The sequence below is a fragment of the Caloenas nicobarica genome, chromosome 6 (assembly GCF_036013445.1).
Source record: "Caloenas nicobarica isolate bCalNic1 chromosome 6, bCalNic1.hap1, whole genome shotgun sequence".
NCBI classification, from domain to species: domain Eukaryota; kingdom Metazoa; phylum Chordata; class Aves; order Columbiformes; family Columbidae; genus Caloenas; species Caloenas nicobarica.
In genome coordinates this window covers 18,767,809-18,783,038 of record NC_088250.1, presented here as the reverse complement: position 1 = coordinate 18,783,038, position 15,230 = coordinate 18,767,809, and the positions used below count along the sequence as shown (strand labels likewise).

The following is a 15,230-nucleotide window of genomic DNA, read 5'->3' as shown; positions in this document are numbered from 1 at the left end:
GTATTCTGAAAGTGTTCTCCTCTGTACCTGATTTATATAAGTGTAGAGCTCTTCTAAACTAAGAACATAAAAAGGTATGCTATATTGTTGACTACAGAATACTGCAAAGTTTTATTGCCATTTAAACAAAGAAGCCATAACAGTTAAATGAGCTCAGGCAATAGGTTTCAGCATCAAAAGGTGCCAGCTGTAAAGAGTTATGGCTAATTGAATATGGAACTCCTGCTTAATCAGATAACTGCTCTGCTATTTCCAAATGAAATGCCATTTCCATACTGTCTGAAAATGGCCTATTTTATTGGTAACCAGAGAAAACAATATAAACTGTAAATAACATTAAGTGCTCTGTTTACCCATTCCAGGCACTGAAGTAGCAGGGGATCCAGGGTGTCTTGGTAAAACATTTGACTGCAAGAATGGCACAACAGTTCTTTCTGGGGGTCCACTCAGAGCTGGGGTGTCTCTCTGCAGATTAGGAGATGCCAGAACCACGGATTTTGCAGAGTCTTGCTTAGGAGTCGCAGGCGGGGGCGGAGAAGCATTTCTTTGAGCCGTGGTCCTCTGACGAATTTCTGACAAGAACATGTGCATACTTTATTTAACATCTAGCATTATAAGCAAGAGATTAGTAGAACTACATTAATATTGTTATTCCAATCAGCATATTACAGAGTCAAATGAAACCAAAATGTCTATAACTAAAGATCACCAGCCGCCTGGCCGAGCATGCCATAGAAATAAACCCCACAGAGAATACTGTATTCTGACAGCAACAATCATTAACTGTTAAATACTTAGGGCAAAATTCTTAGAAGAAAGTTAGCAGATACCTAACCTACAACTCTGTTCTCTAAGCCAGAATGCTGGAGATATGAACAGCTAGATTCAAACCACAATGTACAGACAGAACCGACCACTGCTTCTACTCTGATTTAAACATGCTTCCAAGTATTTAGCTTTCCATGGGACCAAAAATTATTCAAGCCTAAAATATCCATTCTAAGTGCCCAGAGTTACTAAAAAAAATTCAGATTTAATAAGTTTCCTCAGGTCCTCTTACCTGAAGCCATAGTTTTCATTAACAGCAATGGGAATATCATCCCAGTAATATATTAAGGATTAGATACTGCATTATTAACACAAACCTGAAGTTCCATTATATTTATATGCAAGTTTGTTCCCCAAAACAAGCCAGGAAAAGTGCTCATGAGCAGCAGTCACCATCATCTATTTCTCATCCCATCTATACTGAATCACCTCTAGGGAGCCTTTGAAATACATTATTGCAATAAATCAAATTGCAATGTAACCCTCACTTTAGGGCTGCAGACAGTAATATGGTTAACAAGGACAGCTGAGTCTCCGAAAGGTACACCCAAGAATGCCTACACCCAATGCGATAGTACCCTACACGGTTTGTGTCTAGCACTCACATTAGCTCCAACAAAAGGAATTTAGTATTACAATTGGACTTCAAACTCATCTCCCTGAGTTGCAAGATTAGAGAGGTTTTATCTGCTGACTTTGTGTCATGTTGGAAGAGTTTAAATCCTTAGCAGGCAGTTTACAGGTCCACTGGCCAAGGGGAGATTCGTGTCCTGAAGTCTGAAGGAATGATCCCTGTCCCCAAAGGCAGAATACAGCCACGCTACACTTCTGTGTGGGCTGGAGGGGTCGAGGAGCATGCGACACCAGTTTTCATTCGCTAAGAAATAGTTGCTATCACTGGAGTACAAACATAAAAGTTCTGTTGGAAAACTGCCAACATACCATGAAATTGCAACATAAGTAGGCAAGAACACAGCCTATTTATCTGTACATATAAATAGGATTAATATACACCAGAAAAATGAATAGAAGACTCCTCAGTATCATCAGTTGGAAAACTACAACTGCACAAAGTCTTATAAAAATCCACCTAGTTCGCCTTCCCACAGAGCAGAACAAACTTCTAGTTTTCCCCACCACACCTTCAAGTGGGTGACTGCATTACTTCGCACAACTTTAACATTGTTAGACCACCCAATGAGTATGAAGATTCCATATTTCAACTTGGTTTTAGGAAGTAAAGCTTGTCCCTTCACTAGTTAAACTGTTCAGAATCTGGAAGCCAGGATAAATTGGTGAAGTACATGCAGAAATTCCTTTAAGGTTTCCTTGGTGACTTGTTTCTATTTCAAAAACTGCTCCTGTGTTGTTGGAAGTTTTCTTTTAATCATTCATTTATGATGAACCTCACCATTAGCATTTCTTAGAAGGGTTTTTTGTGAGAGACCTTAGTAGTAACCTTTCAAGTCTAACTACACTAGAATAATTGTATCAACCTCTCCATGCCATCTGACCAACAGACATGACCCATCTATAAACAATATACTGATCCTGCCCCACCATTTATCTATATGTTCCAGTTTGTGTTATAGTTTCCACCCATGTACTAGTTTTGAAAAAAATCAAGTTAAAGGTATGCAATTTCTCAACTCGTCTCAGCTCTACAAACCTTTAAAAAAAGTGATAGATATGAAGCCTAATTCCTCTTGTTCCAAGATCAGTTTAAATATCTATAAAAAGACATTTTAATCCACTGCTAAGAATTTCTTCATTCTTTTTCATTACAAAGCCTACTTTATTATGGTTTTACATATAAAAATGTCAAAGATCATGACTACAATTTCTACATACGGATGTTACTTCTACATTTTGAAGGCTGTCTTCCTATATCATGTAGTTTAAGCATGTCAATTTTTGTTGCTTAACAGCTGTGAGTCTGTTTTAATAAGTCACAGATATATACACATTTATTCTGAGTTCATAATACACTATTTCTAAGCAATTTCCATGCCACCTGCAAGAACATTTTGCCTGTTCCTTCCGAAGGGTCATTTTCGGCAAACCTCCTTTAAAAAGGCTTACAATTTTTTAAAAGTTACCACTACTTGAATGACTCTTTCCCTGTATTTTTGCTCCTACAAAGATGCTGATCTCAAGTACTTTACAGTGAGTAGAGAGATGTGCTTCAGTAGTTTTAGTCTCATCGCAGAGGTAAGAATGCAAGACTCATTGCTAGTTTCCACAAAATACTCAGGTTATTCACAAGGCTTTTTTTCTTCCTCCACTTAGAAGTTCATTTAGCTTTCAATCTATTCTTATTTCATACTTGCCAACACTCCACTGCTCCCCAAGAGAAGTTACCAGAAGAACTTACATTATGAGAGAATGAGAAATGCTCTCCTTGGCAAGACCATCCACCCCAGTCTTTCATCTCAGAGTGGTTGTAGCTGTTATTTAATGACAACACACAAACCTGAATGCTTTCTCTTGCCTACATCTCTCATACCAGCCCCAGGATCCACAAACGCACTGTCAGAGACATTACAGGGTAGAGCCCTGTCTCATCATTTTAGCATCACATATGGATCTGTTGCCCATGAACTCCTCTAATCACTTAAATCTGCTGTCCACTTCCACAATAACAGCCCTAATAGTCTTCTGCAGTAACCGGATATGATCTGTGTACTTTTCAAATTGCCTTGAGACACAATGTGTTAACAATGAGCCTCTTGCAAAGATCCAGATTTCCATAACTCGGGTTCAACAACTTCGCTGAGTAACATGTATTAGCATTGAAAATCGACAGACAATATGCAGCTGCTGATGTAGTTTTAATGAAGGTTTGCAGTTTTCCGAGGTTTTTTCTTCCCTGAATGCTTTTTGTGCATCTGCAAACCAAGTGTATGAAGACAGATAAAAATATAATTTTTATTTCTTATCTAAGCACACTGGCACCCAAATTCTGCAATTAGTGGCACTGAACAATACAGATACGCAAGCAGAGAAATTACTTAGAGCTACCACTCACAACTGATGATGCAGTATGATCTCTTAAAGAATATTAAGATATTGCCAGCAATGAGACAGCTGTATCTTTCATGTTTACAAGCATAACTATTTTATTTCTCCCTCACTTGAAAACTCCTTGCTTTTTGTAGAGAAGAATACATCATTTTAAGGAGCTAGAGCACAATGCAGACCAATATACAGCTCACATAACTTGTTAGCTTTAGTGGCAAAGACCAAGCAAGAATTGTCTTTCTTACTCCTCATGCCTGTACCCATCCCACAGCTTGCAACCATCTGTTATTGCATTATTTTTAATTCAGGTCGTGGAGTGATCTCATTTACAATACAGTCCTGCTAACAGTTGTATTGGCACAATGAAGAGAGCAGGTATCAACAACAGGATATTGTTGACAAATATTTATTCCACTGTCAATATATACTTATCCTATTTTTTTTATATGGCCAGAGTACTGAATAACTATATGCGCATTAACTCTATGCCTCAAAACATTTCTGAATACATAAAATTGCACTTCAGCTTTCAAATTTCCGGGTGCTTTGTTATGCCCAACTCAAGATTCATCTGAAACATCTGTTAAAACTATAATTATTTAAGAAGTATGTGTCAAAAAAAATCACGAAAACTGCAAAAAAGCTAAATACATATGAAAATTGGGGCACTATCAGTTGTTTTTGAGAATGAACTATTACGTAACGCTGATTAAATCTTTGTACTAATTAGCATAACGTGCAAGTTTCCATTTCAACTGGTAAGTCAAAAACATACCAACCAACCTTTCATCAGCTGACTCATAGCGTTGTCCAGTCTGATTACACACTAGTCATTATTTGCCCTCTTGTCCAAAAGACTCAGCTACAGAGCTCAAGATAATGAGTTCTGCTGCCTGGCTAGTTTGTGTCCACCACAAGCAAAGAGAAGAGCAAGGAAGCTTTAACATTATCTTGTTAACAGATACTTTATTATTCCAAATCACTATAATTCTACCACATATTGCACACACCAAATTACACCACCACCACATTAAGGTGTCATCTAGTTACAGTAAATTATATGCTGCACAGAACAGAAGCTAATATTTGCTTTAGGCAGATATCAGTGTGAACAGCAATAAGCTAGTGGCTTTTTGATAGCAAAAAATTGAAATAATTACTGTACATACCAAGAACAGGTTTAGAAAATAAGTCTCCACAATACCACAAGCTAAAGTCAAAACCAGTGTGTCCCTCCTGAACTATAATGCAGCTACAAAATACAGTAGTCTGGATATCCACTTTTTACATGGACAAAAAGCACCAAAAATTCTAAATTCAATGTGTTAGAGAACAGATTGGAAAAAGAGAAAAGGCAGTTGTGCTGTGTATGAACAAAATTATACAAAACCACAGAATCATTTAGGTTGGAAAAGACCCTTAAGAGCATCAAATCCAACTGTAAGCCATGATGACAAAAATTTATTTTGCAAAATCCTTTCTAATGCTAAACTGAACTTTTATTCAGAATGAAGTAAATCACTTCCTTTAATGTGGATGCACCCAAAGAAGCCGATTAATGTTTAAATCAGAAGCATACTTTACATTTTCTTGGTTAAGTCCCCACTCTGGTACACATGACAATAGTCTCAGAGAACAGCAGTTACACTCTTCTCAAATGAAACTAAACTGAAAGATGCCCTCCACCAGATCCATGAGGCCAGTTTACAGCCCTAAATAAAAGCCCCTAAACATATAAAGTGTGTGCAAACTCCTCAGCAGCAACTGTTTCACTCTACAAACCTACTCCTATTACACCACACTTGTTAATGCAGACTGCCACCTGTAGTGGTTGGCTCTCAGAAATACTGCTAACTCTCTCCAAACCTCTCTGTCATAGCCCTTCTATCAACAGTCAAGTCAAAAACCCACACAACAAACCATAGGCTGAACCAAACTGACCCGCTTTTGACTAACTCAGAACACTGGATCAAAAACAAAAAAGCGCACGCACTGTGCTTTGTAAACCTAAACATACACAAGACTAGTTAGCTAATAGAGACTGAGCAACTCACTTTCCCTAAGCAGAGGGGAAGAGAACAATCATAAAACTCCTTAGGAGTTTCAGCAATGCTGGTGATAGATCTTAATAAAACCAGGGTGACTAAAGACTTCTCATTGTCTATTTAATTTATAGCTAGTTATCTCTAGATGTCTAGATAGAAACACATGTTTCCAGGCAGTTCCAACCCCTGGTCAGCATTACTTGCATTCTACAAACAGATCTGTCACCCTACTTCTGGAGGGATTTCTAACATATTTCAAGGAGAAGGATGAACATGAAGAGTTAAAAAAAGAAAACACAGCAGACTGCCTAAACATTAAAGGTATGACAGAAAGTTCTTGGCAACCCCCCACGAGCTGTATTAAGACAGAGAACAGAACAGGGTGTCAGAATGGCCCTTCAGCCTTAAAAGCTATGAATGCCACAGAAACGGAATGATGGGAAAGACAGGTAAGGAGCAAACTCAAGAAAAAGCTGTTGTGCCTAGGACACCAGAACAGATAAGAGTTTTACTGCTAATGCACTGCACTGCAACTACTCACTGTCAACGTCAACAAGTAAGGGTGGGCTAAAAATGTTTTCATGACAATTTGAAGCTAAGTAAGAAGAACAAAACAGTGGATTTGACCATGCAGCTTATAAACACCTTCCTTGGTATATCCGGGTGCTCTGCACCCATCAAAACCAGCTTTCCAGGAATAAAAACTGAGACAAATAAAAGTTGGGTTACTCACAAGAATTAGAGGCAGTTGACAATTCTAATATATGTTCTAAAGCAATGTTTATTTTATGGAAAATTACGCATATCAGATTCTAAAGCTTATTTTGAGCAACAGCCCCTACACATCTAAGTCTATTATAACAGCAAATTAGTACTCACACTTTGAGACAGATCTTTGCAGGTATATTCAGTATTATAATACAAGGTGGCCTTTATACTGTGTTAATACTAGTATTTCCAGTCTAACTACAGCATATTATACTCAACAAGAGTCAAGTACAATATGCTGTAGTTAACAGCAGTTAACTACAACAGCAGCAGTTTCCTTTAAAAATGTGGATGATACATATATTTTAATTTATGCAAACAAACATTCTCCTGGGAAAGTGTGGGGGAGAGATCTTTTCATTCCTGAAACCTATGTGTACAATCCAGAAACAAGGCTTCCTTGAAACACATGCAAGTTTTTTCTATTTCCTCATTTTATTCAATTGCACCTTTAATGGAACAACACAAACTAGTAAAGAATTGTCCATTCTTTGCATCTAGAAAATCTCATCTAGAAAATCTCATTTCTGCACTAGCTTTGTGGAATCTCTCCATCCACCTTATTAAAGCAGTTTAAGCACTGCATTAGGAAAGATCTAACTAGCCAGAAACAGAATCAAAAAGCTAAATTAATGAACATAAGATTTGAAAGTACCTTGGTATTCTAGAAAAATTGTAAGTATGCCGCAAGAAGTTAATTTTCTCTTTGCTTTAGCATCAAGCAGCATTAAACATCCTGCTGTCTAGAAGAGCATCAGCCTTTAGTAATAGATCCCTTGTGTGAAAAATATGGAACAGTAGTAAGCATAGTCTAATAAACAGTCTGTTAACCCTAAATAAAGGTCAATTGATCTACAAATTTTATCACAGAGAGACTTCTAGAGTGGAAATTGCTATGAAAGATGAGCATCCGTGCTAAAGAGCAGCCGTTTTACAGGGCTATTACCTTGTCCAGGTCTTAGGGTTGCAGATGTTCCAGCAGATGGTAGTTCAGCCTCCTGCCAATTAATTACAAATAACATTGTCTGAATGTTCAGCTCCATAGTACCTTTCATATTAAATCAGTATCGATACCAAAATTCTTACTTTTGCACTTGATTCAGGATCAAACCTTTCCAGGATTAATTTCGCAGTCTTGTACGTTTCCTTCTCCATTACTTCCTCAAGCTGGAAACAAAAGGTTCCACATGTCAATACAAAATTCTTCAGATATTCCCCCCTATACCCTCCCATTTACAAGCTACTTAGTAACATTACCAAAATGTGAAGCTCAGTCCAGTGAACCAGTAGCATGTTAAGATACCTGTGGATTTGCTCTACTCAACGGAAACAAAATTTCATTTTCCAAAATAGTTTCTAACCTCTAATGGGCTACTTGTATTTAACAGCTTTATTGCAAGGAAACACCAAATATTGCTAATTGTTTACATATAATGAGGAGAATAATTACATGCACCAACTTCAATAATGGAATGTGCAAAAATCTATCAGCCATCATTATTGGAAGTTATTAGACATGACAAGCAAATGACAGGCAATTCCTTAGATTTATTTCCTCATAGCACTTAATGCTATTAATTTAAGGAAGGTCGTTAGCCAAGTGCTTTACAGAATAAAGTCTCTGTGCCAATTAACTGCTGTCAGCATCGATTTTAGATTATTTATTAGCAGAAGCAATTAGCCTGCTGCAAATGCTGTGAAAACTCACTAACTAGAGAACAGCCATGGAATTTGCTCAAATGACTTTGAAGGCTGGATCTCCATCTTTACAGCAATTCAAACTGCTTTTCAGAAAAAAAGGAACATCTTCCAAATTTAAATAAAAAAATTTACTGAGAACTATGCATACTTTAGGGAGTGTAATTAAAGCACTTCATTATTACAGCGTTTTATTTACAATGCACTCAAGTGGCTTTATAGCTAATACATGGGCTTAATTAAAAAAGTAATCACTAGTAAAGTATCATTTTACTGGTTAAAAGCCAACATCAGAAACAGCTTAACTTTAAAACGGAGATAGCTGAAGTTATGACAAATAGCTAATATGTATAGAAATTATAATGCATTTTACAGTATCTTAAGCAGACCTTTTCTCCTAGATATGCTGACTAATGGCCGTGTTCAGCTAAAAGTGGGGAGTTTGTTTGTTATGAAGTTTGTTGTTGGCATAAACTGCAAAACTGAAAAGGTCAGCGGTCAAAAAATTAAGTTCTCTCAAACCCATTTATCACTGTTAAAATAACAAATGGTGCACATTAACACGACTTTTACACCATTATTTAGCTAGTGAAAAACTAAAGTTTCAGCCACTCTGCATATATGGACCTTGCTGGGGTTTTACCTTTAGTCAGACCTTAGAATTACAAATAGACCTCAGAAGCTAAATAAAATTCACTCAATTTAATACATACACAGTATCCATTTAACAGCTCACTCCTACACACACTAAGGAGGCAAGGAATACTACCCAGGCTGTTAATTAAGGACTGTTGAAACAAAAGGGAGTGAAGAGGGAAATGAAAATCAATTTCCTAAACTTGTATTTCAGCAGGACTTTGGAGTTAACCCACTAACTTCATAAAACAAATGCCGCACAGTGCAATAAGATCAGAATTAAGAGTCTAATAGGAAAAATATTTCTTGCTTATAAAAGTGAAAACCAGAAGGCAGATCTTTAGTTGAAGGGATAAGGTTAGTGAGGCAAAGCTGCAAAGTGGGGAAGTGTTAACAGTCAGTGTCAACATCTGGCCCCCAAATCAAAATAAAACACCCCAAGTCACTTTACATCAATGAATGTATAATGCAAGTAATTGTCTTCATAGTCACACAGGAAATGAAAAATAATCTTCTGCAGGACAAAGTGACTTCCAGGAAGACAAAAACCAGAATGCTCCCCCATCACTTGACACTTTCCTTATCAAACGCACTTGTTGCTATAACAGTATTAGATAGGATAGTAGTTATTTGTGAATATATAAGTATTGCAAAAACAGCAACATTCTTTTGAAATGGAAAAATTTAGTTCCCATCACAAGATTCAGATAAAGTTGTTCTTCACATTATATAGTTATTGGATAATTCAACAAGTTACACTTCATATTTTGAAATTCATATATAGCCTTATAATTCTAGTAAACTGATTCTGAGCAAGAATTCAGTTTCACAACTGACTTCACAAACTTCTTGAAAATGTATAGAAATTGCCAAGACTTCTATAAGCACACTCACAGTTCTCATGGTTTCATTTCTAAGATATATTTTTCTAAAAATCAATTGAAATTTGCCTGACAACACCAAATAAGGAATCAAACAGGTCAAAGTGTAATTACTCTTTGAGCAAATTAGTATAATTACTAGAAGCAAATAAAAGCCTGTGTAAAATTAAAATACTATCTTTACATTTGCATACCAGAAGAAACTGGTTTGTGCACTGCCACGGCAAGCTCATTTATAAATGCAAATAGACACACTGACTTCTGGATTACTCACCACCCTGAAGCACAACCTTGGAAAGGTGAACCTCGTGCTGAGCACTGGCTCGCTAACACAGCAAACTGCTCTGTACCTCCTGTTCTTTTTTCATAATATACTCTTCTGAGATCCAAACCTTTTCCCACAAAAACATCTGCTTTCCGCCAAGGTCTAATTCGTAGTCTATTATTGTCAAGCTTAAATGCAGAGTAACCAGGATCACAAGTGAAGTCTCTATGAAAGTTAATACAAGCCTAATCATGGATTTTTCAAATTTATTTTATGGAATTAACCCCATCTTAATAAAGTAGCATGGTCATGTACCACATTCTCTCCTATGAATAATTGCACGGATGGCTTCCTTTCCAACTGGCAACTAAACAGAATTCCTGTGGCAACGACATCAGTTGCCTATATTGAAAAGTAACATGAGTAATGTATTTTAAGCTTCCTGTAAATGTGATTTAGCTACCAGAAGTCTGAGACATTGGCACAGTGTAAACTACTTATTTGCCATAGTACCACACGAGTTCTTAAATTGAATTACCTCTCCATAGGATTTGACATAAGTATTTCTTTATGTTCATACAAAGCCACAAGATTCATTTCAGTCTACTATGTAAGATATGCAAGCACACATAGCAAGAGTTTCCTTAAAATAGGAAATAAATCATTTAAGCCACAATAATCAAGTGTACTCTGGATAGATCCATGCCAACAGTAGAACAACCAAAGTAACTTTTGTGTGAAAACTGCATGAAAGAAATATATCATTTGATCATTCAGCAGTAAATATGATTTTTAACCACATTCTGAACTTCCAATTGCATGTTTGCAGTACTCTAGCTTATATTGCTTAGATAAGACGGGGCTTATACGACAATCAATTCCTAGGAGAGTTTTTGTCACACACTGAAGGTTATTAAAATACCTAGTTTTCTATGCCTGCTCAGATGTTGCATTTTTTTTCCATTATTAACATAACTCCAAGGCAGCCTTGAAATCAGACTCTTTCTTGGAAAATTAACAGATGCAACTTTCTAAATTCTTACCTGAAGTGGCTAAGAAGTCTGTCCAGGTCTAATATTACACTCAGCTTACTATAACAGAATAGCTGAGCAAACTTCAGTCAAGTTTAATTCTAACATTAGCAAAGTAATTACTACACTATCTTCACAACTCTGTCCTCAGGCTAAGAATTATCCCATCTTTAAGGCTGCTGCTCCAGTAAAGTCTCCACTAATTCCCACTTGCAGCAGCTTAATACATGTCCTGTACCCTTGGTTCAATACGCTTAGCCTTCTGAACTTCCTCATCTATACACACTCAGATTAAAGACTGACATCCTCATTAACTGAGAACTCTAAGGCCAAAATTACAGCTACACAAACACAACTAGACTACCTCTTACGATCAAGGAAAGGAACAAAAAATTGTATCTTAATGTGCCTTAATTACAGCTAATTAACTTAATCCCTATCCCAAATCCATAAAGAAAACTTAAGGTGTTTTAAGGCATTCAGGAGTAAAAAATAGTGTATAGAGTCAGTTCTGTGGAAAATCAGTATTACACCAACTTTGAGTTGAAGTACAGGATACAATATTAATGGCATTTCAAGATTAATTAGCTATGTTTATGTTTGTCAGGTATTTTAGCCACATGAATATCCATGCGATTATGCCACCAAAGACTGAAGTCTTTTGAATAGAACTGAAGTTCTACTGAGCAGCTCATTGCACAGCAACCAGGACATAGTATCTAGCAGATAAAGAGCTCACTCTGTTACAGGTAGCCTTCAGCATCTAAGTAATGTCACTAGGGAAAAGGTGGACCACATGCCTGCAAAACACAAGTACTGTAACACCTTTCAAAAGGACAACTGTCTTCAATATAAGATTTTTTTCCAGCAATCGGGTAGCTGAGCTGCAATGAAGTGAAAAACACTAGCTGTTGTAGCAGGCTGACAGTGCCTACACACATAAACAGCAAAGACATTATTTACTTATCCCAGATACTTTGAGGATTGTAATGTAAGTACCTCATTAACTAATCCTATTTGCAAATTCAGTAGCAAAACAGAATCAAATAGGGAAAAAAATCCTCTCCCCTTCCCATTTTTTAACTTGGTAAAAGTTTCTGTTTTACTAAAAAGTAGCTGTTGATACAGTTATTCATAGCCACAGATAGTCTTAAGGAAGCTGATCCAAAACAAAACCAAATCTGAACATCATCAAAACCAAATTATCACAGAATGCAGTTTTGTGTGTTTTTATCTAAAATTCTAATTACATTCTGCCTCGTTACCTGCAGCCACTGTCAGCTCATTTAGATACATTAAGTTTCACGTATGATGATCTAATTTTAATGCTTAACTGAATACCTTTAAATTATGATGAAACTCTCAAGTCAATCCTCTGAGTAAAAAACACCAACACCATGCTGATTCAAGAGGTTTCAGTAAGTTTTCTGTTTCTGGTTCCTTGTGAGGAACCAGGCACCCACAAGATCAGGAGGTGATCATGAACTTTTTATTCCCCTCAGGCTGAAAACCAGCTGATTTATAGGTTGACTTCCATGAAGCCTGTTTTACAAATCCTATTCAGAAGTTCATCTTCAATGGTTAAAGCTTGACATGGATGTGGCAATTTATATTTCCAGGTTTAAACTGTCCATAGTTACACTATAATTTCTATATTGTTCACAAAGCATTCCTGCAGTAGTTTAATTTTTAACTATTGCCTGCTCTTCTACAATATGTTGTCTTGATTTTTGCATATGCCAAATACACACATCTTGTTTCAACACCACCAATCCCAAAGTAAAAAATGCTCCCCTTTACAATCCAGTTTTTTTCCTGACTAATCTTTTATTCAATGCCTTTTCTCTAAAGAAGTGCTTCTCACACACAAAAATTGAGCATCACTACTTCTTCTAGAATATGAAGATTTTCATGATTACAGAAAAATAAACTTTAACTGAAATGAAGGCTTTACATTTAGGACTCCAAAAGCTGTTTCGTCCTCCATTGTGCTTTTTCTGTTCCAAGAACTTTCCCGTCAAAGCTACTCAATGACCACGTAAACTAGAGAAAATTTAACTAATTTCAGTTAAGCAGTTTTCGTAAAGTAAAATTAAAAACATAGTTTTGGTCTCAGAAACTGTAAGCCTCTCTAACCCCTTTGTATCACCTCTCCAACCAAAAGACACTTCCATTTAATAGGTTCCTATTAATATAAAGATTAATAAATATTAGCAAATCCTCTTTACCAAACGACAATGACATAATTAGGTTATGTTATCATTTTCATGTCTACGTTTTACAAGTGACAAAAAAACACAAGAAAATTAGTGAAATATGTTTCCCCTGTAAAGATCATGTAATACCAGACTCTTACCCAACTCCTTGTTGGTAGCTTTGTTGTAGGTTTTCTTTTAATTTAGCTACCATGGCAAAACTCAGAAGGCATGAAGTGAACACTTTGGGAAACTCATTAACGATAAAGCTTCATAGTACAACTTTTGGAGTTTTTAGGGGGAGAGGAGGGGTTGTTTTGTTGAGGGGGTGTTTGGTTTTCAGTTGGGTGGGGGGTTTTTGTGTTCTCATGGTGGTGGCTTTTAAGTTTTGCCTTGCAAGGCAGGAAACAAAGCTAACAATGTAAGTAAACAGAGAACTTCCCTAAGGGATGATTAAGTAGAGAGCAAAGAGCTTTCAGTGTTACAAACTTCACTAAGAATGCAGGTTATCCAAGACTTGGAATCTTTTCCATACTAAATTTGTCTGAGATTAAGTGTTGATCCAGTTGAAGCAAATACCTGGCATACACCAGTTTCATACCGTTAACTCTTCCACACGGCTCACAAAATAGATGACCTCAAGACAACTGATAGGATTGATACATGAAAAGATAAATTTTTAGAGGAAAGAATGCAATGTAAGAAATACATAGTACAAAAATAAGATGGAGGAGAATTGGAAATAAGTGGTGATGCATTTAAGATATAAACAATAATACATTATTTGAAAGGCAAATCCAGACAGGATGAAAGTCCTTTTTGCTGTTTACAAAGACATTAAGTAACAGAGTAACTATTAAAGATATGGGTTCACTCTAAGTTCTTAAATCGGCACAACATCTAACACCTTTCATAACCCTAAAGTAATAGTAGTAGTAAGCAATGAGTAGGTTAAAGCATGCATTTTCATTTTCTGACAAAACTGAATCACTTTACATAGATCTAGGAACACTAAAACAGTAGGTTTAAGTTGAACTATAAGGAGACAATTTATTCTCATATGCAAGCAGTCTTTTGCAATTTCGAGGTAAGGAAAGTCTTGTGTGGTACTATAAAGCATATGAAAAACAGAGGAGTGGTAATACTTTCACCTCCCTCTCTCTGCTCTTCATCTATATATTACAATCAAACTCAACTTGTAGAGATGCACAAAAACACTTTAGTGGACCATAACAACTAGCTTTTCTTGAAGTTTTACTTACTATTTTTTTCTTTTGAGACTTCAAATCTTCCAGTTCATCATCTAAAAGGAGGACATCATACATTAGTTTTCAAATATAAGCGATAAATTTAGCACACTCTAAACACTGACTTTGCCCTGTGAGATCAGGAAAAATTACACCTTGACCACTACCAACTCTAGAATACTAGTAAACTTTATTTTATGCAAAGTTTTTATGTGAAAATAAATTAAATACTGAATTTGCTTATAAATTATAGCCCACTGTTACCACTTTACAGTTATAACTATTAAAAAGTTTTATGTATCATTTCCTTATTAAGCAAACCAATTCTAGCCAGTGCCCTACTTTGACCTACATTAAAACTGGCACAACAATGGACCCAATACATTTAATCTCATAAGTCAAACTACAAGAAAAAAAAGCTTGAGGTCTAAGTATTAATATATCTATTTGAGTACCAGATTTACTGGCTTCAGTATTTCATGTAAGCCTCTTAATACAGGCTAGTTTCAAATGCCAGGTCAATTCTGAGCTTCAAACCTCAATCTCTTTCACCCTTTTGATACTTCAGACTATAGCAAAATCCCCAGTTTTGCAAGAAAAGCTACCAGGTCATTT

At 36.3% G+C, this 15,230-nt stretch overlaps 1 protein-coding gene across 4 annotated transcripts in view; it reads right to left on the bottom strand.

Moving 5' to 3' along the window:
* LNPK (lunapark, ER junction formation factor) overlaps positions 1 to 15,230 on the bottom strand; it is a 60,052-nt gene that overhangs the window by 32,565 nt on the left and 12,257 nt on the right. For all 4 annotated transcript variants that reach the window (XR_010606395.1, XM_065637894.1, XM_065637896.1 and 1 more), the window contains 4 exons: positions 14,631 to 14,671; positions 7,749 to 7,829; positions 7,609 to 7,660; positions 354 to 572 (listed from right to left, as the gene is read on the bottom strand). Coding sequence is in view for 3 of the 4 variants with exons in the window: in XM_065637894.1 (XP_065493966.1) it covers positions 354 to 572; positions 7,609 to 7,660; positions 7,749 to 7,829; positions 14,631 to 14,671 (393 nt within the window). In the remaining variant the exon portion in view is untranslated. The remainder of the gene's footprint in view (positions 1 to 353; positions 573 to 7,608; positions 7,661 to 7,748; positions 7,830 to 14,630; positions 14,672 to 15,230) is intronic.